This window comes from Taudactylus pleione, unplaced genomic scaffold (genome assembly GCF_031769625.1).
Source record: "Taudactylus pleione unplaced genomic scaffold, aTauple2 ptg000227l, whole genome shotgun sequence".
Classification (NCBI taxonomy): domain Eukaryota; kingdom Metazoa; phylum Chordata; class Amphibia; order Anura; family Myobatrachidae; genus Taudactylus; species Taudactylus pleione.
The window spans coordinates 445,747-471,718 of record NW_028284629.1 but is presented as its reverse complement, the minus strand read 5'-3'; the positions used below and the strand labels follow the sequence as shown (position 1 = coordinate 471,718).

At 47.8% G+C, this 25,972-nt stretch overlaps 1 protein-coding gene across 1 annotated transcript in view; it reads right to left on the bottom strand.

Moving 5' to 3' along the window:
- Positions 1-25,972, bottom strand: part of LOC148517065 (uncharacterized) — a 47,655-nt gene that overhangs the window by 7,007 nt on the left and 14,676 nt on the right. Inside the window, exons 2-3 of the mRNA XM_088479170.1 lie at positions 12,612-12,722; positions 10,685-10,738 (exon numbers count right to left, since the gene is read on the bottom strand). Coding sequence (XP_088335296.1) covers positions 10,685-10,738; positions 12,612-12,716 — 159 coding nt within the window. The 5' untranslated portion in view covers positions 12,717-12,722. The remainder of the gene's footprint in view (positions 1-10,684; positions 10,739-12,611; positions 12,723-25,972) is intronic.

Sequence of the window (25,972 nt, the reverse complement as noted above, 5' to 3'; positions counted from 1 at the left end):
ACGGCACCTGCAGCGCGTTCATAAAAAGTTACTGTCAAGTTCAGAAACTTTGGCTAAGACCGTAAGCAGTCCAGGGACACCTAAATCCCGTTGTCCTGTTGTATCCAAGCGCCTGCAAACCACACCGTCAACTCCCTCCTCGTCAATTTCCTCCTTAGTCAGGATCGGAAGTAGTCCTGCAGGCCATGTCACTGGCATGACTGACTCTCCTATCCGGGATTCCTCCGGAGGATCCTGCATTGCTACGCCTACTGCTGCCGCTGCTGCTGTTGCTGCTGGGAGTCGTTCATCATCCCAGAGAGGAAGTAGGAACACCACTACTTTTACTAAACAATTGACGCTCCAACAGTCCTTAGCGAGGAGGATGAAGTACGACAGCAGTCATCCTGAAGCAAAACGTATAACTGAGGCCTTGACTGCTATGTTGGTGTTAGACGTGCGTCCGGTATCCGCCATTAGTGCAGTGGGATTTAGACAATTGATGGAGGTAGTGTGTCCCCGGTTCCAAATCCCATCTAGATTCCACTTCACTAGGCAGGCGATACCGAGACTGTACAGAAACGTCAGAAAAAGTGTCCTCAGTGTCCTGAAAAATGCCGTTGTACACAATGTCCACTTAACCACGGACATGTGGACAAGTGGAACAGGGCAGACTAAGGACTATATGACTGTGACAGCCCACTGGGTAGATGTATCACCTTACGCAGCAACAGCAGCAGCGTCACCAGTAGCAGCATCTCAGAAACGCCAGCTCGTTACAAGGCAGGCTACGCTGTGTATCACCGGTTTCAGTAAGAGGCACACCGCCGACAACCTCTTAGAGAAACTGAGGGAAATCATCGCCCAGTGGCTTACCCCACTTAGACTCTCCTGGGGATTTGTGATATCTGACAACGCCACCAATATTGTGCGGGCATTACATCTGGGTAAATTCCAGCACGTCCCATGTTTTGCTCACACAATAAACTTGGTGGTGCAGAATTTTCTGAAAAGCGACAGGGGCGTGCAGGAGACGCTTTGGGTGGCCCGAAAAATTTCTGGCCACTTTCGCCATTCAGCGACTGCGTGCCGAAGACTGGAGCGCCAGCAAACACTCTTGAACCTGCCCCGCCATCACCTGAAGCAAGAGGTTGTGACGCGGTGGAACTCAACCCTCTATATGCTTCAGAGGATGGAGGAGCAGCAAAAGGCCATACAAGCCTATACATCCACCTATGACATAGGCAAAGGAGGGGGTATGCACCTGACTCAAGCGCAGTGGAGAATGATTTCCGTGTTGTGCAAGGTTCTCCAGCCCTTCGAACTTGCCACACGTGAAGTCAGTTCAGACACTGCCAGCTTGAGTCAGGTCATTCCCCTCATCAGGCTTTTGCAGAAGCAGCTGGAGAAAGTGAAGGAGGAGCTAAGACGGAGCGATTCCGCTCGGCATGTGGGACTTGTGGATGAAGCCCTTCATTCGCTTTGCCAGGATTCCAGGGTGGTCAATCTGTTGAAATCAGACCACTACATTTTGGCCACCGTGCTCGATCCTAGGTTTAAAGCCTATATGGTGTCTCTCTTTCCGGCCGACACAAGCCTGCAGAGGTGCAAAGACCTGCTGGTGAACACACTGTCAGCTGAAGCGGAACGTGACACGTCAACGGCTCCTTCTTCATTTTCTCCCGCAACTGGGGCTGCCAGGAAAAAACTTAGGTATCCTAAGCAACCCGCTGGCGGTGATGCAGGGCAGGCAGGACCAAGTTTGGACATCTGGTCCGGACTGAAGGACCTGGCAACAATTTCTGACATGTCTACTGTCACTGCATATGATACTGTCACCATTGACAGAATGGTGGAGGATTACATCGGTGACAGCATCCAAGTAGGCATGTCAGACAGTCCATACCTGTACTGGCAGGAAAAAGAGGCAATTTGGAGGCCCCTGTACAAACTGGCTCTATTTTACCTGAGTTGCCCCCCCTCCAGTGTGTACTCCGAAAGAGTGTTTAGTGCAGCCGGGAACCTTGTCAGCGAAAGGCGTAGGAGGTTGCTTCCACAGAATGTGGAGAAGATGATGTTCATCAAAATGAATTATCAGCTCTTCCAGGGAGACCAGCCTCCATAAGGTACAGAGGGACCTGTGGTGGTGGATTCAAGTGGGGACGAGTTAATACTTTGTGAGGATGAGGATGTACACACTGAAGAGGGTGAGGAATCGGTGGATGAGGATGACATCTTGCCTCCGTAGAGCCAGTTTGTGCAGGGACACATTAATTGCCAGATTGTTTTGTGGGGGCCCAAACGAACCAATCATTTCAGCCACAGTTGTGTGGCAGACCCTGGCGCTGAAATGATTGGTTTGTTAAAGTGTGCATGTCCTGTTTATACAACATAAGGGTGGGTGGGAGGGCCCAAGGACAATTCCATCTTGCACCTCTTTTTTTTCTTGCATTATGTACAGTTTGGGGCCTAGTTTTTCAAACTGCCATCCTGTCTGCCACTGCAGTTTCACGCCTAGATGGGTCACGTGTTTGTGCCGCCCACTCGTGTCGCTTAGCATAGTCATCCAGCTACCTCGGTGCAACCTTTTGGACATAAAAACACTATTGTGAGGTGTGAGGTGTTCAGAATAGACTGGAAATGAGTGGAAATTAAGGTTATTGAGGTTAATAATAGCATAGGAGCAGAAAAACCTACAAATTCTGTGATTTTAGCTGTTTTTATGCTTTTTTTTAAAAAAATACAGATCCAAAACACAAAACCCAGAACCCAAAACACGGAAGGGTGGTTTTGGCAAAACCAATCCAGATCCAAAACACGACGTAAGATCCAGATCCAAAACCAAAACACGAAAAGTGGCCGGTGCACACCCCTAATATATATATATATATATATCACAGGGGCTCTGTTCTCACCATAATAACAATAATGATAATAAACAGTGGAGTTTTGGTTCATGAATTGATCAATGCATTTAAGCTTGCAGCCCCCGTTAAGGGACCCCACTTTACTGCAAGTCCCTACTCTATTGCTCAGAATTATAACATGGAAATAGCTATCACATTAGTGTTGAACTCAGGGTATGCTATCAAGGTTTAAAGCTCACAACAACTTTGCTTCTAAACGCGAGAGAGGCACCTAGCACACCTGTTGCAAAGCACCTAGGAAAACAGCTGACACAAGCTAGATTAAACAGGTTAAAAGGGGTCACATACCATGTTGCACCCCAAATTTAGGAATGGTGAGTGCCGTAGATCAGTGCTTTTTGTATATATATATAGCAAATAAAATAATAATGGTGGCACTACAAGACTATTGATAATTACGTAGAATTTATTCTGAGTTCCAACATTTCGGACGTCAGCCCTTCATCTGGAATGATGCCCGAAACGTTGGAACTCAGAATAAATTCTACATAATTATCAATAGTCGTGGAGTGCCGCCATTATTATTTTATTTGCTATATAGGACCCGGTGGTCCATGGAGGGCACCCACGCATTTCATTTCATTTTATTGAGCGAGTGCCGGGATTGAACTCTCTCTCTCTCTCTATATATATATGTATATATATAAAATCAGCATGCAGAATGTACCAGCTCTCCCTGTATAATGTTATCAGCACCGGGTACTATTTTTTTTAACATCTTATTTATTTATTTGTAGAACCTGCTGGAAGCTCTAGTCAAGGCTTCCAGTGCATTCAAGCAAGTGTGGTCATCAGAGCCAGGCTACACATGCGCAGAAGGGACTATACCTGGCGGTAATAGCTATAGTGTAAGTGGGATGCAATCGGGAAGCTGGCTGACGTAAGCCCGACAGCCGGCTTCCCGACTGCTTTATCCTGGCGAGGGTTAAATGACAGGCGTCTAAATCTAGACGCCTGTAATTTTTCCGACGCTGGGCGCCGCGAGCGGACAGCCGCGCGGGGGGGGGGGGGGGGGTTAGGTTTAGGGCTCCCGGGGGGACTTAGGGTTAGGCACCCCCCCCCGGGAGGGTTAGGGTTAGGCTAGGGGGAGGGTGGGTTAGGGTTAGGCACCCCGGGGGGAGGTTAGGGTTAGGCACCCCCCCGGGTTATGCAGCGGGGAAGGGGGGGGTTAGGTTTAAGCACTTAGAGGGGGTTTTAAGGTTAGGCACAGGGGGGTAGGTTAGGGTTAGGCACCCCTAAGGAGGGTTAGGGTTAAGGGGGTTAGGTTAGGTTAGTAAGTACTTACCTATGGACGATCGGGATTTCCAGCGCTGTCAGGCTGCCGCTGCCGGGATCTCTCCAGCTGTCTGCCTCACGCTGCCGGGATTCGAACTCATGGCCATGCGGCCGGCGGTATTTCATACCGCTTCCATGTAAGTCGCTTATTACCGCTGCCAGCCAATAGCACCAGGGAGCTGAGCATCACTCAGCTGTCCTGGCTTTATTTATATGTTAAATTGAATTAATAGAATATTTTCTGTCTCTGGAATAAGCAGCAGAAAATCTTTAATATTATCCCAAACACTAGATATACCCATTAGGTAGAGTGGGTGTGGATGGAGAAGGTGGAGGGGGGCAACTTGCACTGTGCGTAGGGCCCTTTTGGGCCTAAATCCGGCTCTGCATGTGTCCCACCTCATGTAGTTTTGTGTCATTCGTTAAGTTCTTTTTTGCAAATTAAACATTTTTGCCATCTGGGCTGTGGAAGCCGCTCAGTCTCTGCCACTATATAGTTAGAATCCATTTCACCCACCAGTTTGTTCTAGGACTGAGTGACATCACAGATAATGTTAGGGGGGGGGGCACAGAAACACCCCGCTAATAGTACAGTGTTTGGATTCCAACCAAAGGCCTCGCTGTGCCATCATACTGAGCAGTGGGCCCGATTCATGGTTAGATGCAGATGAGGGATCCCACAGTTTTCCGATTATCAGAAAACTGCGCATGTGCAAAACAGGTTCTGCGATATCGCTCTCAGATCCCCCAAGCTGCAGCATGAATGCAGTGTTTGGAGGGGCGGAGCCAGGGTGTGCCTGGGTAGCGTTCTCGGGAATGGGGAGTGGTACCCCTATTTTCTGGAAGTGCTGAGGCCAGGGTCTGCCTTGGTGGATGCAGATTTTCTGGCCTCGCAGGCTGCCTACCAGAGTAAGCTGAAGCTTACTCAGACTGGCCAGTGCTGCCACCATCACAACCAATGGTCATGATGGTGATCCCATGCAGCGTCTATGGACACTGCACTTAGATCGCTATTGCTCTCAGGAGGCGCCTGCTTCCTATAGATGCCTCCTGTAATATTTAAATATTTGCTGGACGGTATTGCACAGCTGCTTCTTTGCAGCTGTATAGTTCCGTCTGACCATGGATCAGGCCCAGTGTGTACAATTATCTAGGGAAATGTTATACAGGTTAAGTCTCCCATATCCAAATGCTTGGGACCAAGGGTATTTTTGATAACGGATTAATTCTTATTTTGGAGTATTTGCTTATCATAATTAAATATCTTGGGAATGGGACCCAAATATACACACAGAATGCATTTGTGTGTTATATACACCTTATACCCTTGGTGGCTAACCTTGACACTCCAGATGTTGTGGAACTACATATCCCAGCATGCACTGCTACCATTTTGCTATTAGGGCATGCTAAAACTGTGGCAAGGCATGCTGGGATATGTAGTTCCACAACATCTGGAGTGTCAAGGTTAGCCACCACTGCCTTATACACACAGTCTATAGGTCATTTTATACAATATTTTTAATAATTTGTGCCTTAGACAAAGTTTGTGTACATTGAACCATCAAAAATCAAAGGTTTCATTATCTCAGTCATGCCAAAATTATTCCGCATTTTGGAATATTTCGTATTTTGGAATATTTGGATTAGGGATGTGCAGGCTCGGATAGGTTCGAGTTTGCACGTGGAGTTCGGATTTTTCCCTCCAAAAAAACGGAACTCAGAACGAGGCAAAACGTCATCTTACATGGACGAACATCATCATTCCTGGACAAAAGACCAGGAATGATGATGTTCGTCCATGTAAGATGACGTTTTGCCTCGTTCTGAGTTCCGTTTTTTTGGAGGGAAAAATCCGAACTCCACGTGCAAACTCGAACCTATCCGAGCCTGCACATCCCTAATTTGGATACGGGAGACTCAACCTGTACTACCTGTTTATTCCTTTAGCAGGCATAAATGTGCTGTTTGTACTAAAACTGCTGTGAAACCTGTTTTGAATCTTCCTTAAGACTTGTAGAATTCCGTCCAGTTATAGTGAATCTGTTATGCAGAATCCAGTATGCAGCGTAGTCAGAGCTGCCGACCAGCTGACTTTTTTTTTAATTTAAACATGTTGTTGAGGCCGATGTCCTGTCCCGGCGGAACTACTAGAGACAAATTGCGTCTGAAATGCTGCAGCCCGACCCCCTGTAGTGTCGTACTCATGACAAGCAGCCCTCCGATGCCTGTCATAACTTAAAACAAAGCTGACCGCAGAGACTGTCTTAAGGCTTGTACCGCCGGAGCCACCACCCTTGCTGAAGTTGGGGGTGTGGCTCACTCAGCGCGATCCTTCTCAGCCATTACCTAAATAAAGTCTATAGGTAGTAGCCATGCAGGCATTAGCTACAGAGCACAGCATGGCCCCCAGCTCCTCTCTTCAGGCCCCTTACATGGCGTGGTGAGATCTTCTCCCAGCTGCTGAGCTTTATCATGCAGGTAGCAGAGAAAGGGAAGGCCTGAGCTGGGACTCGGAGGCATATAGCCATGTGACAATACCAGCTCATGTGCCAGGGAACAGACACCTCTCCAGTCAGCAGCAGCACAGCAGCCTGTGTAATACCAAGGGAAGCAGGAGATCACAGCTCTGGGTAAAGCACTTTGCTGAGAACTAGAGACTGAATAGGGTTATTGTGCTGGTAGTGGTACTAATGCTGGCACTGGGGCTGGGTGCTAGGGGCTTCAGGTTCTACCCATCTGCTTGGGACTGGACAGTGAGGTATGGAGAGGGTGAACTGCTGGGGACCATAGAGATGAAGCTGCAGGGACTATATGGTTCAGAGGAACACTGGACTATAGGCAATTGGCTATCACTTCGTGCCCCCAAGTGCAGCAAAGTAATTGCAATATTATATTATAGGGCAGCCAAACCAACAATCATGAAGCTCAGCTTCTGCAGTACATCTTATCAGGCAGCAGTGAGAATGGTTGTAGAACCTGGAACCATGTCCTAGAAAGATGTTCTGCAGCAGCTTGTCCAGCCCCCAGCTGGGAATTACTAAATATGCCAGGATGCAAGTGTTACATTGCTGTTGGTGTTATATGAATGTTAACATAGCATATAAGTGTTATTTGATGAGAACTATAAGCCCTATTGCATGCTACATGGATTTAGTTTTCTAATACAAATCACCAGGGTATATGTCACTTATGAATGGTTATACTGTATGTACTCCATTACAACACTTGTATATGATTTTGATTTAGGCAAAAATTAAATGTACATGCAATATTGTAGGGTGTATATCCCAAACTACTGACAGTAAATCTATAGATTTATGCTCTGCATACATTATACAATTATCTGGCTGACCCGCCAATTATTGGCTTTCCGGACAGATAACCGTATAGTGTATGCACGCGACTGACCTCAATATATCAACCAGCATGTCCGTCAGATGCAATATTTTTAGTTGCAAGCTGGCCGCATCTGGCAGTGTATGCGCTGCTGCGGCTGAATGACCAACATTTCCCATGTTACTACACAGGGGAGGAACCCAGATATTGTGTGGCCATACTCTGATATATCTCACAGTCAGTGTATGTCCATGATATCTGTTGTGTGTCAGGCTGCCTGATGAAGAGCCAAATTTACTAAGTGGCGAGTTCTAAACCTCGGGGGTTTGATGGCGGGTTCTATTCTGTTCTAAACCCAGTGGTTTGGTGGTGGTTTGATGACGGGTTCTATTCTGTTCTAAACCCCGGGGGTTTGGTGGCGGTTTTGCAGCGGTTTCTAAATGACAGCCCTGTTCTATTCTATTCTAAAATGTGTTTTGACGGCGGTGTTGCAGCGGATTTGGCCTTAGTAAATCTGCACAATACCGCTGCAAAACTGCCATCAAAACACATTTCAGAATAGAATAGAACAGGGCTGTCATTTAGAAACAGCTGCAAAACCGTCACCAAGCCCCCGGGGTTTAGAACAGAATAGAACCCTCCATCTAAACCGCCACCAAACCGCCAGGGTTTAAAATCCGCAGCTTAGTAAATTTTGCTCGTTATGTCTGTCTGTCTGACATTTTATCTGATAGTATAGGCCCAGCATTAGAATGCATCATTAAGACCACGGGTGACTTTGGACAATTGTATTATTTATTTTTACTTGTGTCAGGCATCACATTATAGTGTAAGCACGCTGGTCTTACACAGAAAGACAGACAGAATTGCGCATGAGTAGTATGGAAAATAAATATTGTATTAAATCATGTGCATCCGTGTCATGCCTGTCATGTGTACAGGTATGTGTCAGCATTTTCCTGCCTACATTGTTCATTTTCTATCATATTTGTAGCAGGATCTTCTACATTTGTACATTGTGTTGTAATCGTTGCTGGGCTTATGTTTGTGATGTTCCCTTTTAGGACACTTTTGGATTATATATGATATGGGTAATCCACTACATGTTTGTGATTTCAGTGTGGCTCCTTTGGCTTGTGCATGTGAATATTTTCTCTGTTCAGTGCTGTGCATACAAATAATAATATGGCAGAATAGTGATAATGTTGTCTTTGGTGGTGCCCCAAACTAGTGGATATCAGTGTGCAGAGTTTGTATATTCTCCCTGTGCTTGCGTGGGTTTCCTCTGGGTACTCCGGTTTCCTCCCACACTCCAAAAATATACTGGTAGGTTAATTGGCTCCCCTCAAAATTGACCATAGTATGTATGTGTGTGAGCATGTGGTAGAAAATATAGATTGTAAGCTCCACTGGGGCAGGGACAGATGTGAAGGGTAAGATATTCTCTGTAAAGCGCTGCGGAATATGTGTGTGCTATATAAATAACTGGTAATAAATAATAAATAAATCAGTGGGGTAATGCATAATTAGGTAGGTGTATGGGCTGCACTTGCCACAGGAAAATGAGAACAGAATAGGGTTCATGTGAGTCTCATATATAATTGGGCAAAAGGGAGAGGAAACTCTGAGACCTGGGATTTGTTTGTGAGGGGCCACGGAGTGTAAACAGACAAGATTGGTACACATAGGTCAGAAGATGTGTAATTCATAATGAGATACATACACAGCCTCTTTGTTCTTTCACTGCACTGAATTGTTTAATTACAATGGGGCTGACACAGAGTGCAACGCAAGTTGGCAGTAATAGCTCTATCATTGCGTGTTTGGAACGAACAGGGCAGCCAAGAGCCGCGGCGGGCCCGGGTGACGGGGCGTGGCCTAATCAGGGGAGGCGTGGCCACGTCCCCTTAGTAAAAAAACACAGAATAAAAAAAACATTTTAGCAGCGCCGCTTCACTGGGAGGGGGGCACTATGAGCCCCTCAGCCTGGCGCACAGCCAATGGGGGTCACGATCAGCATGATCGCTCCCCCCATAGGCATAGGAGACTGCTCCAGCTGCTGCGAGCAGTCTCCCACTGCAGCCCAGCACACAGCAGCGTGTGCTGGGCTGCTGTGATGTAGGAGGGAGGGGGGGGGGGCGGTGCCGGACCAGGGTCCCCGCCGGGCCCCTCCAGCAAGCCTGGGCCCGGGTAATTTGTACCTGCTCCCCCCCCTCTCGGCGCCCCTGGGAACGAAATACAGATATTCACCCACATACTGATGTACTGTAAGCATCATTGCCACCAGTCTGCCACAGTTAAAACGCTTGACTTCCTAGCCGTCATTATTTTCGGTGCACAATTGCACCAGCGTATTTACAGATGTATTTACACTTAGGAACGACTCTGCATAGCCCGTAATTCCATGGACATGCTCCTAATAAACTATATCTACTATATCTACTTGTGACTCATAGAGGAAACAATTCCCCTGTAAAATGTTCTGTCCTAGGTCCAGGGAGTATTTTAAATGTCTGTAGCCACAACAAAATGGGGCACAGCATAAAATTTGACCTTCACATTAATTAAATACATGGGGTATAGCACAATACTTTATAGCTTTGATTTGTGTGTTAGTTCTGCCTACTTTTTATATGTTCCCCCAAATACCATTTTACATGTTGCTTTAGTCTTGACTAATCGTGTGCTAATCCCGCCTACTTTTATGTTAGCAACACCCATTGTTTTTGTTCCCGCCCACATGGGGCCACTTTTAAAATAATTTCCATGGCCATTTTAAATTCCCAATCCGCCCCTGGCTGCTACTAATATGTGCTGGTGTCATTAGCTGTAACCATACTTGCCTTGCTGAGGACACATCATTATAGCCTCACCCACGGCACTGCGCAGCAGGGGAGGGGCCATAATGATGCAGATTACGTAGCCACGCCCTTACACCTGTCACTTTTATCTCACCTCCGATTTCTCTCAGAGAGGAGATCAAAGATGTCAGCAAGTAAATAACAGGTTACTTCATTTTCTTTTATGTAACCGCACTTATTACACATGACCCTGAGCCTCAGTGTTAGAACCGCTAATATTAGGGTAAATAAACACAACATTCTGCAAGTCTTCATATAGTTACTGGTATAACTGAGAGTTTTCTCCCCCTTCAGGTTACTTACCTGGGGTCTCAGCAATGATCCATCCAGGGCATCCACCTTGGCCTCGATGTTCTTCTACAATAACATACACAGGACAGGTAAGAGTGGTTACTACATGCTATTACATATATATGAGGATAATGTATGATGGAGCTGAGGCCCTGATTCAGAGCCGGTCGCTCTGGCAGAGCGCTCGCTCTTGAATCAGGGCCGTCCCTCCTCCTTTTTGGAGTGGCCTCCTGGCCGCTCGCATAGCTGTGGGTGACCACCCACAGCTATAGCGAGCGGCCAAAATGATGGTCGCGATGGTCAAGACCATCGCGACCATCGGGCTTGCGACGAGACCTTTGCGGTAGGGTCTCGCTTCCGCAAGCCCTGGAGTGCTTTTGGCTCTATCAGAGCCAAAAGCACTCCCACTGACATCACTAGTGATGTCAGTGGGGCCGGCCCCAGACGGTAGGCGTTCCCATGGGAACGCCTCCGTCTGGGCAGCCACGCCCCCGGCACGCCCACCAAAGGGGGCGTGCTGTCAATCACCATCGTCAGCACACCCCCTTTGGTGCGAGACCCATAACGACGGCTTGGCCGTCGTTATTCGGGTCTCGCGCATGCGCACGACGGAGCCGCCTCCGTCGTGCGCATGCACACTTGGGCAACATCGACCCGATTGCGAGCGCTCAGCGCTCGCGAGCGGGTCTGAATCAGGCCCTGAGTTCCCTGATACTGCAGTTATTGTATTATGTGTACAGTAAGAAAGGAGATGTAGATATTTCTGTATTACACCCTCGTGCACCTACGTCTTATGCTCCTGACTCATTTTACCTTTCCGGTCCTTCCCCTACTTTCTGCCTCCCATCTTTCCCCCAGCATTTCCTCTCTCACCCCCAGTCTCCCGCATCTAGGACTGAATGTTGCCTCTCACCCACCATCAGTGTATTGCATCACCCTCTTCCTCCTCTAGTTGGCGCTCTCCCTCACCCTTCTACCTCTCTCAGGGGCCTATTCATCATAACTAAAAATTAGCTGGAGGTAATTACGTTTACCGGAGGAATTCATCATTCCTCCTCTCCATAAGTATCTATTCCAAAAAGCTGTCATTTTTGCGATGACAGCTTTTCGGGAAATAGATGCTTTTCCCTCTCTACTCTACCTTACCGCAGCTGTAATCAGTGCTGCGCATGCATCGTTACATCCATAAAAGCGCATGTGCAGCACTGCCTACAGCTGCGGTAATTCTGTCCCCCCCCAACCCCCCCTCCCGGTCACCTCCCCCCCTGTCCCCCACTTACCTGGCCGCTGCCGCTGCCTCAGACTCCATCTGCTGTGCTGTTTTTTTTTTTCTAAACTTTACTGTGTTCTGCCTGGAAAACAGAGTGTCAGCACAGCAGACGGAGCCTGAGAAGTGTCTAGTGTGATGGAGGGAGCCGGCGGAGGACCTGCCCAGCTGACAGCAGGTAAGTGTAACCTGCTATACGCTACCTGACAGTGGCGTATAGTAACACCATCAAATTCCGAAAATACATAATTTTTGGAATTTGATGAATAGCATAATTTCCCCATATTAATGTACTAATGTATGGGGAGTGTGGAAATTAACGCAGGTGGACTTAACCAGGAGATATCAGTGATATCTCCTGTTAAGTGTCTTCATGAATACTAAAATAATGGTAATTAAGGAAAATGTCCTTAAAAACTTTATTTTAGTGTTGATAAATAGGCCCCTCAGTATGTAACAGATCAGAGGATACTACTGTGCACATGCACAGACGTTTGCTACTCCTCCTCTTCTGTCCTAACTCCTCCCCTCTATCCTAACTCCTTCTCTCCTGCTCCTCTCCTCCTATTATAACTCCTCCTCTCCAATACTAACTCCTCCCCACCAGTTCTAACTCCAGAAACTGCGGCAGGAACTGTTCTGCACTTTATGCTATTTTATTTGTCTACTTACCACCCGCTTTTTAATTTCCACAATCTCTCTCTGGAGGATGAGCATATCTGCCCTTCTTGCTGTGTTCATATCCAGTGATGTTATTTGCTCCTCAAGCACCTGCATGTCCTCCTGGGATCAGATAACATAATAAGATTAGCTTAGACCACACCACACCCCTGAAATAGATGCATGCAGAGTGTAGCCAGAGGTACAAGTATCTTCAGTCACAAGATAGGGCGCATTGGCTAAATGCTTCACCAGTTTTCCCAGTGGGCAGATATCTCATAGGGCTGCTTATGTATTTTAAATACAAAGTTTTTTTTGTTTTGCCCTTTTGCAGTCTACTGTAGGCGGCCGGGGGACAACAGCACTGGCCCTGGCACAAATATGCTTCCTGTCCCCCTAGGACAAGCCACCTTACTGCTACAGCTGCAGAGATCTGGTAGGGTTGTTCTGTCCCTCACCCTACTCCCCTTTCCTCCACAACAGTTCGAACAACCTGCACCAACTCCCTGTACTACACAGCAGTGAGCTAGCTACCAAGGGTCCCAGGCTGCAGATACTCTAGCCTGGCATCCTCCCATGCTGGTCTCCACACAGTCTGCAGAACACAGGTAACTGCCATGTTATGTCATTCAGAGGTGAGCAGGTGGGTGGTGTCATGTATACCTTGAATGCTACCTGTGTCTGTCCAGCTGTGGTGGGGTTACAAGTGATGGTCATTGGGATGCTCAATGTACTATATGGTAGTCACTGGGATGTTCATGTAATGTATGGCAGTCACTGGGAACCTATCTATATAAATAGCAGTTACTGGGATGCTGTCTGTACTGTATGGTAATCACTGGCATGCTGTCTGTACTGTATGGCAGTCAATGGAATGCTGTCTGTATTTTATAGCAGTCACTGGTATGCTGTCTATACTATATGGCAGTCACTGGGGTGTATACAATGTTTTGTGTCAGTCACATGATTGTTTTCTGTATTGTAATGTGGCAAGGGCTATTGGTTTGCTAACCACACCCACATGCGTGAATGGCCTGCCTACATATTACGTATTTGCTCCCATCTGCGTGAGGCCTCTTTCAGATATTTTCACAAATCCTTGTTAGTTCCCTATGCCGCCCTTGGTGATAAGTAATGTGGGAGGGATTATGGAGGAAATATATCACACCTTCTACAGAACGGATAAGACGACAGGTGGAGAAGTCGCCTATAGCAACTAATTAGATTCTAGCCAGCATTTATCAAATACATTGTATAAAATGATAGGTAGGTGGTGATTGGTTGCTATGGGCAACTGCATCACTCTTTAGAAGGTCTGATTCATCTCCCCTTATATCTTTTACTATAGTGTCTATTTTAGGACATCCCTCATCCATTATAGGATAATGAAACATAGTTGATGAGTCACTGACAATACCTATTGCATAGGTATAGAGATAACACTGAGATAATCCCCAACTCCATATATGTTCAAATACATTAATTACATCTATACTAAATGACTGCTATATTGGATTACTCATTGCATGTATACATATATGTGTGGAGCTGGTGTAAGGGGGATGGGGTGTAAGGGCATATATTGCTTCTGGTCCCAGGTTATGTTACCCCTCATGTGGATTAGCTAACAATGGCCCTCATTCAGAGCCACTCGCTATTTGCGGTCGTTCGTTCTAAAACAAGGGGTGGCTATTCAAATGAACCGTTCGCTGTTTGCGGTCTGTTCACGCCTCTAGGTCTGAACGAGCGAACAAAACTTGCGTTCGTTTTTTGGTTAACTACGCCCCCTGGCCGCTCGCATCCTACGTCATGTCCGCTATTTATTAGATTAATCGAGTACATCGAACAGGGTATGAACTGCTCGCTATTCTTGTGGTTGGTTTTTGCTACCACAATTTTGCGAGCAGTTCTGGCTATAAAAGAACCCAGTGACGTGGTCGCTGACGCTGCTGTATTAATTATGCACACCCATAAAACGCCCGTTTTGACCTTTAAGCACGCCTGCGTTCTGATCTCCACTCCCCGTTTTCAAGCACCTTCCCCTGTTACCACCCACATACGCCTCATTCTGTCTCTCAAATTATCAGGCATTCGCTATTTTGCGAGCACATGAATTTCGGCCGCACTGACTGGTTCGCGCATGCGTATAACGATCCGTACGCATGCGCAGTTGGGCAAACATCGCTCAGAGCGAACGAGCTGCCGCTTACGAGCGGCTCTGAATCAGGCCCATTGACACCTTTTACCAATAACTGCTCGTATGATGGATAGTAAATAATATAGTTATTACACAACACTGTAATTCTTTGCCTTGCACACTCTGTTCCCCTCGGCCTTCAGGTGTTTCCTCATCTTCCTCACAGCCTTCTTCCCCTTGATGTCTGTAATTGGGGGTAGCTTAGCAGGCCTTTTCATCTGTGGGACATGTTGGTGAGAAGTTGTCTCCTGATCCTTCTGTCTCCTCTCTGAATTTATCACCTGCGCCGGTGGCTGAAATAAACTCCTATCTTCTTTTGGGTGTTCCACTTTTACATGACCGATGTTCAGATGGCTCAGTATGCCATGTATAAGGCTATGAAGAGCACTTATATTCACAGACTGAGCGTCTGGGCCACTGATGGCTAAATTAGCCAAATCAATAAGACTAATCATGGTCATCGTACACCTCAATGAGGTGCAGAGACCTCGCTACCTATGTGGTGGCTGCTTGTTTTTGTCGCTGTTCTATAAGAAAAATCTCAGTGAACAACTCGCTACAAGAAGCTCAAACACACACTGGCCCACAAGCTGCCTGAGGTCTCCTACCCCAACTAGCTGTGACATCACAAGCAGCTGTAGTGTGACAGTGTCAGGTGCTGGGCAGCAACCTGGTGCAAGAGACATTTACTAAGGTGACATAAAATTGTCCCTTATTTCCTAAGGGAAGAATAGATCAGTTTTCTCCTTTAACCACTCAACTGACAAAATGTTTTATTCAAAACTGCACTGAAATTGTTGTTTAAAAAAAATAATAATTAAGTTTAAAAAGTATTTTTTTTTTATATTTTATTTAAAAAAAGATATCTAGGGGGTGCACCCCCCCCCAACCCTTGTGTCCGTAGGCCCCATTGAAATTTCACTTCTCACCTACCATGAAAAATAGCCCCCCCCCATCAGCAATATAAACCCCCACCCAATAGTGGTAATAGGTCCATAGGAAGAGCCCCCACCATTACCCCCAGGGACAATGGGTTCCCAGTATAGCACACACCCCTCCCTGTGTGTCACTATATGTAGTCATAGTTATATATATATATATATATAATATATATATATATATATCTCCAGAGTCATAGTATTTTATATATATATTTATATCTCCCCCAGACAATTTTTTGTAACATTCATCATAAACCCCCTCCCCATGCCTAGACCTGCCTCGTCATCTCCTTGATGCGGATCATTGTACAGGGGTGATTGATGATCAGTTCCCCCTGCTGCACACACAGAGATCAGCATACCAGTACTCCAGAGGAACTATGGGCCTGATTCAGAGCTGAATGCCTGAACGAGCGAACAAAACATGCGGACGTTTATTTGAAAAATACGCCCCCTGGCCGCTCGCATCATACGTCATGTCCGCTATTTATTAGATTAATCGAGTACATCGAACAGCGTATGAACTGCTCGCTATTCTTGTGGCTGATTTTTCCTACTGCAATCTTGCGAGCAGTTTTGGCTAAAATACAACCAAGTGACGTGGTCAATGACGCTGCTGTATTAATTATGCACACCCATAAAACGCCCGTTTTGACCTTTAAGCACGCCTGCGTTCTGATCTCCACTCCCCATATTCAAGCACCTTCCCCTGTTACCACCCACATACGCCTCATTCTGTCACTCAAAATAGCAGGCATTCGCTATATAGCGAACAAACGATTTTCGGCCGCACTGACTGGTTCGCGCATGCGTATTATAAACCGTACGCATGCGCAGATGGGCGAACATCGCTCGGAACGAGCGTACTGCCGCTTACGAGCGCCTCTGAATCAGGCCCTATGTTTCCCTCCTCGCACTTTCACTGTTTGCACATGCGCCCACAAATGCCGTTCACACGATCAGTGTCGTAACTATAAATTTTGCTTCCCCCTGCCAAAAAAGATTCTGGCGGCCCCCACAGACAGAAGATGGGAGAGAGAGAGAAGGGCGATAGAGGAGGAGAGAGAAAGAGAAGCCAGGCAGTACAGGAGACAGCATCTAGTACACTGTAGAAGGGGTGGGGCTAATAGAGGATGATGAGGGGTATTTCCATAATACAATGTTCTGCGTAACACTATGGCCCTGATTCAGAGCCGGAGGCTCTGACCAGAGCGCTCGCTCTGAATCAGGGCCCACCTCCATAAATATGGAGCGTCCTCCTGGACGCTCGTATAGCTGTGGGTAACCACCCACAGCATATACGAGCATGCAGAATGATGGTCGCGATGGTCTCGACCATCGGAACTGCGAGTAAAAGCCTGCGGTTGAGTTTCTCAACCGCAAGGCCAGGAGTGATTTTGGCTCTATCAGAGCCAAAATCACTCCACTGACATCACTAGTGATGTCACTGGGGCCGGCTTCAGACGGTAGGCGTTCCCTTGGGAACGCCTTCGCTCGTCGGGTCTCGCGCATGCGCACGACAGAGCTCCCTCCGTCGTGCGCATGCGCAGTGGGGACCATCGACCCACTTGCGAGCGGACAGCCGCTCGCGAGTGGGTCTGAATGAGGGCCAATGTGCTCTATCTGTATACATACGCAGTATAAGGGACTCTTGTCTGATAATAGTGGGGAAGCAATAAACACATATTAATAGGACATGAATAATCTGGTTCAGGTTAACTATGATTTCAATATAACTCTTATGAAAACCCATTGATATAGAGACCCAGATATGACCACGTAGATTAATATGAAGATGTTCTCGGAGGTGTCAGATCAGGCTGCCAGTCACGCCAGGGATGATACTGAGGGACGACAGAGCCTCCCCTGTCATACTCCCTCCACTATCATATTCCATGTCATGCTCAAGAGTTTTGATATAAAAACTGTGTATTTATACATGTGTGCCTCCCCAGCCATTGACCTCACTGCACGTCACTAACACTAACTTAGTACACAAGCCGGACCGTGTGATGACAAGGGAGCCCTCTGCTGAGCTGTTTATTCCCACCACAGCTGGCGCCATATATATGACCATAGTCTGAACCTACTGCCCCTCAGCCAGGGGTGGGTGGCTGGATGAACTTACACAGCGACTTCACCAGCTCCACCTGCGACGTCTTCTTCAGTGGCACGGAGATGAAGGAGGCCATGGCAGAAGCAGGGTGGAGGTGGCTGCTGAGTGTGGGAGATCGGGGTGTAGTGATGGCCAGGGCCGGCCCTAGCCCAAATTTCTTGGTAAGCGAGTATATTTTTTGGCGCCCCCCCTATGCAGTGCCCCTTTTACAGTGCCACCGGTAGTGGTCCCCCTGTGCAGAGCCCCTTGTGCCCCCAGTAGAATTCCCCTTATATAGTGCCCCCAGTAGTAGTCCCCCTATGCAGTGCCCCTAGTAGTGGTACCCCCTATGCAGTGCCACCGGTAGTGGTCCCCCCTGTGCAGTGCCCCCAGTAGTATTCCCCTAATATAGTGCCCCAGTAGTACCCCCCCCTATGCAGTACCCCCAGTAGTGGTACCCCCCTATGCAGTGCCCTTTATATAGTGCCCCTAGTAGTAGTCCCCCCTCTTGTAGTGTCCCCAGTAGTAGCCCCCCTTGTAGTGCCCCCAGTAGTATTCCCTCCCCTTGTAGTGCCCCCAGTAGTAATCCCCCCTTGTAGTGCCCCCAGTAGTAATCCCCCTTGTAGTGCCCCCAGTAGTAGCCCCCCTGTAGTGCTCCCAGTAGTAGCTCCCCCTTGTAGTGCCCCCAGTAGTAGTCCCCCCCTTGTAGTGCCTCCAGTAGTAGCCCCCCCCTTGTAGTGCCCCCAGTAGTAATCCCCCTTGTAGTGCCCCCAGTAGTAGCCCCCCTGTAGTGCTCCCAGCAGTAGCCCCCCCTTGTAGTGCCCCCAGTAGTAGTCCCCCCCCTTGTAGTGCCCCCAGTAGTAGCCCCCCTTGTGGTGCCCCCCTTGTAGTGCCCCCAGTAGTAATCCCCCCTTGTGGTGCCCCCAGTAGTAATCGCCCGCCCGCAGTAGAGACGTAATAAGAAAAATAAAAAACAAAACACTTACCTGAAACCCGCTCCTACTCCTGGTCCCGCCGCCGATATCAGCTCCTCCGTCCATCGCTTTGCATCATGGGAGTGATGTCATGACGTCACTCCCATTACCCACTGCGTGAGCCGGAAGATGTCCGGCTCTGGCAGTGGGAGCAGCAGCCGATGAGAGTCTGTCTGACTCTCATCAGCTGCTAAAGCAAACACACAGCTGCCGGCACCGGTGTAGCGCTACACATGCGGTGCAGCTGTGTCACAGAGACACAGTCTGCCCGCGCCTGCATGGTATGCAGCTGAGGCGCCCCTCACTATGTGGCGCCATACGCACCTGTGTACCATGCGTGACGGGAGAACCGGCCCTGGTGATGGCTCTGACTCTCCCCTGTGCTCCGTCAGTATGAGATAGGGGGGCCTGGGGCACTGCATCCCCCCTTAATCTGGCCCTGTCGGCACCCCCAAGCCACCGCGGGGTCTGTGGGGACCGTTGCTACGCCACTGGAACAGATCCATTCTGCACTTGGGCAGAACAAATCTCCTCTGCAGTAGTTAAGGGACAGAGCGGCTGGTGTGATCGCATGTGATGCGACCTTGCCAGAGGAAGCATTTCTGGCTCCAGTCGCAGTACATACCACCATGCCAGTTAAGTGGTTAAAAATGGTTACAGATTACACAGTTATGTTGGTAGTTACATAGAAACCGTGAAAGTTAATATTCACATTTGCATTATGGGCCTGATTCACTACGGATCGCAACTGTGATTGCAATAGCAATTACGCAAGCAATCTCACTGCAATAGTATGCTCATCCATTACGATCGCTATGCCATCACAGCACAACATAAGGACGCCCACTTTACCTTACAAACATCCGTATTTGTTAGCAAGACTGCAAAACCATCGGTAACATTGAGTGACATCGCAGCCTCACGTACACTTGCACAAGCTCTGACCATTCTTAGGAGTTGCTAACTTCATTGCACGTTGTGAGTACTCAAGCTGCGTATGGCATCACAGTGGATAAGTTATGCACACCCATGAAACGGCGTTCGAACGCACTGGCACGCCTACATTTTACCTACCACCCCCCGGTCACCTCCTGTCATTTTGAATACATATCACTCTCATATACTAACATATCTCCCAACTGTCCCAATATTGGCAGAACAGTCCCAATTAGAGGGACTAATCAGGGCTGCATTGTCTGGGCAGTTGGGGAGTTAAGTCCCAATCATCGGTACTCTTCTAGCAAGGAATGAAACAGTACAGGGGGATACACTGCAGGACACACCCCTGGGATGTGTGCCCAAATCCAAATTATGCTTCTGTCCTGCGGACCCCATCATTGGGAGGTATCTGCTATCCAGATTATGGGGCCTAGTCATCATTACAAAAAATTTGATGGAGGTAATTAGGTTTAAAACTCGCATGGAATTCATCATTCCTCCTCTCCATAACTATCTATTCCGTAAAGCTGTCATTTTTGCGATGACAGTTTTTGGGAAGTACAGTACAGTAGCTACTTTTACCTGCCTGCTCTAACTTACCGCAGCTGTAATCATTACCCACTGCATTACCCACATGCAACGTTACATTCACAAAAGCGGCACATGTGCAGCACTGTTTACAGCTGCGGTAATTCTGTGTCCCCCCCAACCCACCTCCCCTCCGCTCACCTCCTTGTCCCCCACCTACCTGGCCGCTGCAGCCACCTCCGGCTCCAGCTGCTGGTCTGATACTGTGTTCCCGGCAGAACACAGTAAAGTTTAGAAACAAAAAAACGTTTTTTTTTTATTTTAAACTTTACTGTGTTCTGCTGGGAGAACACAGTCTGTAGCAGCAGCCGGAGCCAGAGGAGGGACCAGGGAGTGCCGGAGGGAGCCGAGGAGGACCTTCTCAGCTGAAAGCAGGTAAGTGTAACCCATGTATTTGTGCTAACAGTATTATACAGCTGCAGTAATGTCACCTAGAGCAGCTTAGGGTGGATATCAGATGACCTGTGGACTTGGAGCAACATTTTCTAATACTGGTGAAACAGGAAGTGAATCACATACAGATTACCACACGCATGTATTCCCATACATCGCTGTAGAGATGGACAGTGGAAGCCCACCATCAAATGATGTTTGGGCTTCCACCATTGAAACTTTTGATGCGATGGTAACTAACCATCACATCAAAAGAATTTGATGGTAAAAACTATTTATATATTGTGCACATGTGCAAAAACCCCTGCAGTGTGGTCGGCAAGGGGTGGGATCGGGGGGTGCGACTAGGGGCAGGGCCTGCCCTGGAGCAGGAGCAACAACTAAGAAATGAACAAACTGTTACTGTCAATTAGAGATGAGCGGGATCCGGGGTCAATAGGAGCCACAGCTCAGATCTCACTGCCTGCCCCAGATCCCTCTCTGAGGCAAAACCTTGCGATTCCACTGTTGGATTGCGAGGTTTTGCATTGAACGGGCTTAACACTTATTGGCTGAGAGAGCACTCCCACATTGAGGACACCAAAGGCACCCCTGCACTGCCATCACTGTCAGCACACATGCACTGAGAACACCGCTGGCACACCTGCTTTGCCGGCACCTTGCACTAAGAACACTGCCAACACCCCCGCACTACTGCCCCATGTATTGAGGATGCCGTCAGCGATGCTGCTACTCCCACCACGAGGGCATCCCCGCACAGCTGACACTGTCAGCACTCCTTCGCTGAGGACACCGCAGGCACCCCCAATCTGGGAGACCAGGCACCAAACAGTTAAAGCTTCTGCTCCCAGAATGCCCTGTGTCCTCTTCCATATACCCCGCCCCTAGCCATAGGACTTCAGTTGATCGTTTGGTGCGGCAGGATCAAGATGCACCTTTGTAACAGGAGGACTGCTCAGAGCAGTCATAAGCTTTTATTTATGTTTTATTTTATGTTATGTTTTTCTAAGTTGGCAGTACCAAGCGTCTGAATTAAAATGCACGTACTGCGGCTCCATCTACCTCCACCGGGCCGCAACATAAGTAATTGTGCTGGTAATTTCAGCGGGTCGCGGCTGAGCTTAGCTAGCAGCAATGCTGCGACCTGGACTGCACCGGATGTTCGGAGATGTCAGGTAAGGCAATTCCTTACTTTACGAGGAATTGTGTGAGGCAGTCGTTGCTTTTGGTGTCAGAGACGCACCAGAATCCGCTGCTTTCAGGGCCCAGGTTTGTCCATATCGTCACTATACCAGCCGGGGCCTTATCATCTGATGCTGGGGATCAGCAGCAGACTCTTTCTGCTGCCACGTGGCTAGCATGCCCGTCTAGTTAACGCAGCTTAGGGGAGGTAGGCGCTCCCCCAGCAGCTAGCAGCTCCTCCCCTGACCCAGACGCAGTCCATATATAGGGTTTTGCGTGTCTGGGTTGCTCCGTCTACCCTACACGTGTATATGAGACGCTCACGGTCTACCCTCAGTGCGCCCTGTAGCTGTGGTCTCAGGAGGGCCTGGGGTGGTCTCAGGAGGGTCTGGGTCAGTCTCCCTGTATACCTCTCCCTTGATTAAGGTATATGGTGCTCTATGTCCTACCATTCCTTTGCGTTACTGTAGTCGATTTAGAGACGATTGTAATGATATTACATGTGTATTGTATGTGACTGTTTTCTAGATGCTGATTGACACAGGGCCTGATTCAGAGCCGCTCGTAAGCGGCCGCTCGTTCGTTCAGAAAAAGGGGGTGGCTATTCAAATGAACCGTTCGCTCCTTGCGGTCTGTTGCTGCCTCCATGTCTGAACGAGCGAACAAAACATGCGCTCGTTTATTTGATAAAAACGCCCCCTGGCTGCTCGCATCATACGTCATGTCCGCTATTTATTAGATTAATCGAGTACATCGAACAACGTATGAACTGCTCGCTATTCTTGTGGTTGGTTTTTGCTACCACAATTTTGCGAGCAGTTCTGACTATAAAATAACCCAGTGACGTGGTCAATGACGCTGCTGTTTTAATTATGCACACCCATAAAACGCCCGCTTTGACCTTTAAGCACGCCTGCGTTCTGATCTCCACTCCCCGTTTTCAAGCACCTTCCCCTGTTACCACCCACATATGCCTCCTCCTGTCACTCAAAATAGCAGGCCTTCGCTATATAGTGAACAAACGATTTTCGGCCGCACTGACTGGTTCGCGCATGCGTATTATAAACCGTACGCATGCGCGATGTGCGAACATCGCTCGGAACGAGCGTACTGCCGCTTACGAGCGGCTCTGAATGAGGTCCACTGTCTTTTAGTTATATATATTTGTCAATTATACCTATCACTGTTTTCTCTCCATCCACTTGGGTTGGAGGTTTCTTTCTGAGTACTTCACATTCAATTAAGATTTTGTGAAGCCTTTATTGACCATGTCAAAAGATAATGGGAAACAGGAGGTGCAGCAGCCTGTGCTGGTAAGTCATGTACAGCTTATGTGTCCTATCAGGACGTAAAGGATGGTTTGTGTGTTGTCTGTTATAAAGAGCTATCTCACCAATCTAGTTTACCTGTCCCTGGACAAGAGCCATCTTGGGTTTCCTCTTTGTCCCAGTTTATGATAAAGGTTGTGGATTGTATGGCTGCTCCTATGATGCCTCCTTGGATGGGGTGTCCACAGTATACTGTTTGCACCTCCTATGCATCCTTCATGGAAGGATGAGTATGGCACCATCTAATGTTGATAACAGACCAGTAGTGGCCAATGCGCCAGAGCCCAAGTTATCTTTATATCAGTCTGCCCAACATATGGATTCAGATGCATCATCAGGGGAATCTGATGATTTACAGAGTGTCTCTCTGGGATCTAGTTCTGAGGAGGAGGAGGATCAACTGCCCACAGTGGACGTTCCTTCTTTTGGGAGGGCGTTAAATCAGTCCTAGATATTCAGGATGATGAACCAGCTCATAGCAAGAAGGCTCCAATGTTTAATCACCACCGGAAGGTGGTCAAAACGGAGTTCCCAATATCTGAACAGCTTACAGAGTTTATAGATGAGGCATGGGTTAATCCGGATAAACGGTTTTATGTGAATAAAAGAATAACATTGTTGTATCCTTTCCCAGCCTCTGTATGTAATAAGTGGGAGGTACCTCCTACTGTGGATACTCATGTAACACATTTAATCAGAAATGCTACATTGCCTATTCCATCAGCATCTTCTCTGAAGGATTCCACAGATAAATAGATTGAAGCATGTCTTAAAAACAATATTTTCTTCACCTGGAGCTGTTACTCGTCCAGCTATGGCTGGAGCCTGGGTAGCCAAAGCTGTTGAAGAATGGATGGGGGCATTTGAAGATTCTCTACCAAATGCTACCAGAGAACAGATGATGAATATCTCCCACATACAGGAAGCAGCTTCCTATCTGGGAGGGGCTGCAGTGGATTCTGGAAATTTAGCTTCTAGTGCATCAGCAGCATCAATAGTGGCATGCAGGACCCATTGGTTAAGATCTTGGAAAATTGATACAGGATCTAAGAAGGCACTGGAAGTCTAACCTTTCTATGGAAAGGTACTCTGGAGCAGAGTTGGATAATATATAGTCACTACTCTGGTGGCTTCAAAATCTGCAAATCTGCCATCTACGTCAAATACTGGATCTAGGCAGGTTTCTTTTCAGTCCTTTTGTCCTCAGGGACGAGCAAAGGAACAGTCCTCCTCCAGGACAACTTGTTTCCGCAAGTCTAAGCGACAAGCTAAGAGGTCTGGCCCGGCAACACATCCAGCTTTTAAGCCAGACAACAAGCCCTTGGCCTGATGGAGTGGGCCCCCTCCTGGGGGATCCCAGGGTGGGAGGCTGACTTCTTCAGTTTGCAGATTATTGGCATCAAACAACTACAGAAGCCTGGGTCCGAGGAGTGGTCTCTCAGGGGTATGCCCTCACTATCAGGAGACATCCCCACCAGAAGTTTTTTTGCACAGATCCTTCATCAGATGCAGGCAAGGCCTTAGCTTTTCAGAGAGCCTTTCACTCCCTGCTACAGGCAGGGGTAATAGTCCTAGTTCCTGTGTCTCATCAGGGAAAGGGTTTATTATTCCAATCTGTTTCTGGTTCAGAATCCAAATGGGGCTTATCGCCCTATACTAAATTTAAAAACCCTCAACAGGTTAATCCATGTACCCAAGTTTCATATGGAAACTCTCCGGTCAATTATTTTGGCAATGGAGCCGGGGGGATTACATGGCTTCCCTGGACATTCAGGATGCATATCTGCATGTTCCTATTATACCATCCCACCAACAATTCCTATGGTTTGCTGTCCTTCAGCAACATTACCAATTTCAGGCTCTACCCTTTGGCCTATCTACGGCTCTCCAGGTATTTACCAAAATAATGCAAGTCATGATGGCCTATCTCAGGCGTCAGGGAGTCAGAATTCTGCCATATCTGGATGACCTTCTGATATTGGCGCAGACTCCGGTTATGTTACAAAACCATCTTCAAATGACCATAGCCTGCCTACAAAGGCATGGCTGGATAATCAATTGGAAGAAATCGTCACTTTCTCCAACACAGCAGATGGTAAATCTGGGAGCGTTTCTGGATTCTCGGGCACAAAGGGTGTTCCTGGGAGCAATGTTATCCACCTTCAACATGGTAGGGTATGTTCAGTTCCATTACAGGCTTCTACAAAGATTGATTCTCTCCAGGTAGAACAGACAGAATCATCTTATAAAGGTATCAGAGGATCCTTCTCACTCCAGAGGTTCGTCACTCCCTCCTCTCCTGTGGTGTCCGAGAAAGGATCATCTAAACAAAGGGAGCCCGTTTTGGATTCCAAATTGGGTGCTTCTCACCACTGACGCCAGCCTTCGCGGATGGGGGGCAGTGACGGGTGATCACACCTTCAGGGAAGATGGACAAATAAAGAAAATCATCTGCCAATAAACATTTTGGAACTGCGAACAGTATACAGAGATCTTGTCATGGCACAGGACCTGCTCCAGGGCAGGCCGGTCCAGATCCAGTCCGACAATGCGACTACAGTGGCCTACCTCAATCATCAGGGAGGCACAAGAAGTTATGCAGCCATGAAGGAAGTGACAAAGGTTCTGATTTGGGCAGAATGTCATCTTCCGGTCATCTCTGCTATATTCATACCGGGAGCACTCAATTGGGAAGCATACTTCTTAAGTCGCCAAGACATACAAGCCGGAGAGTGG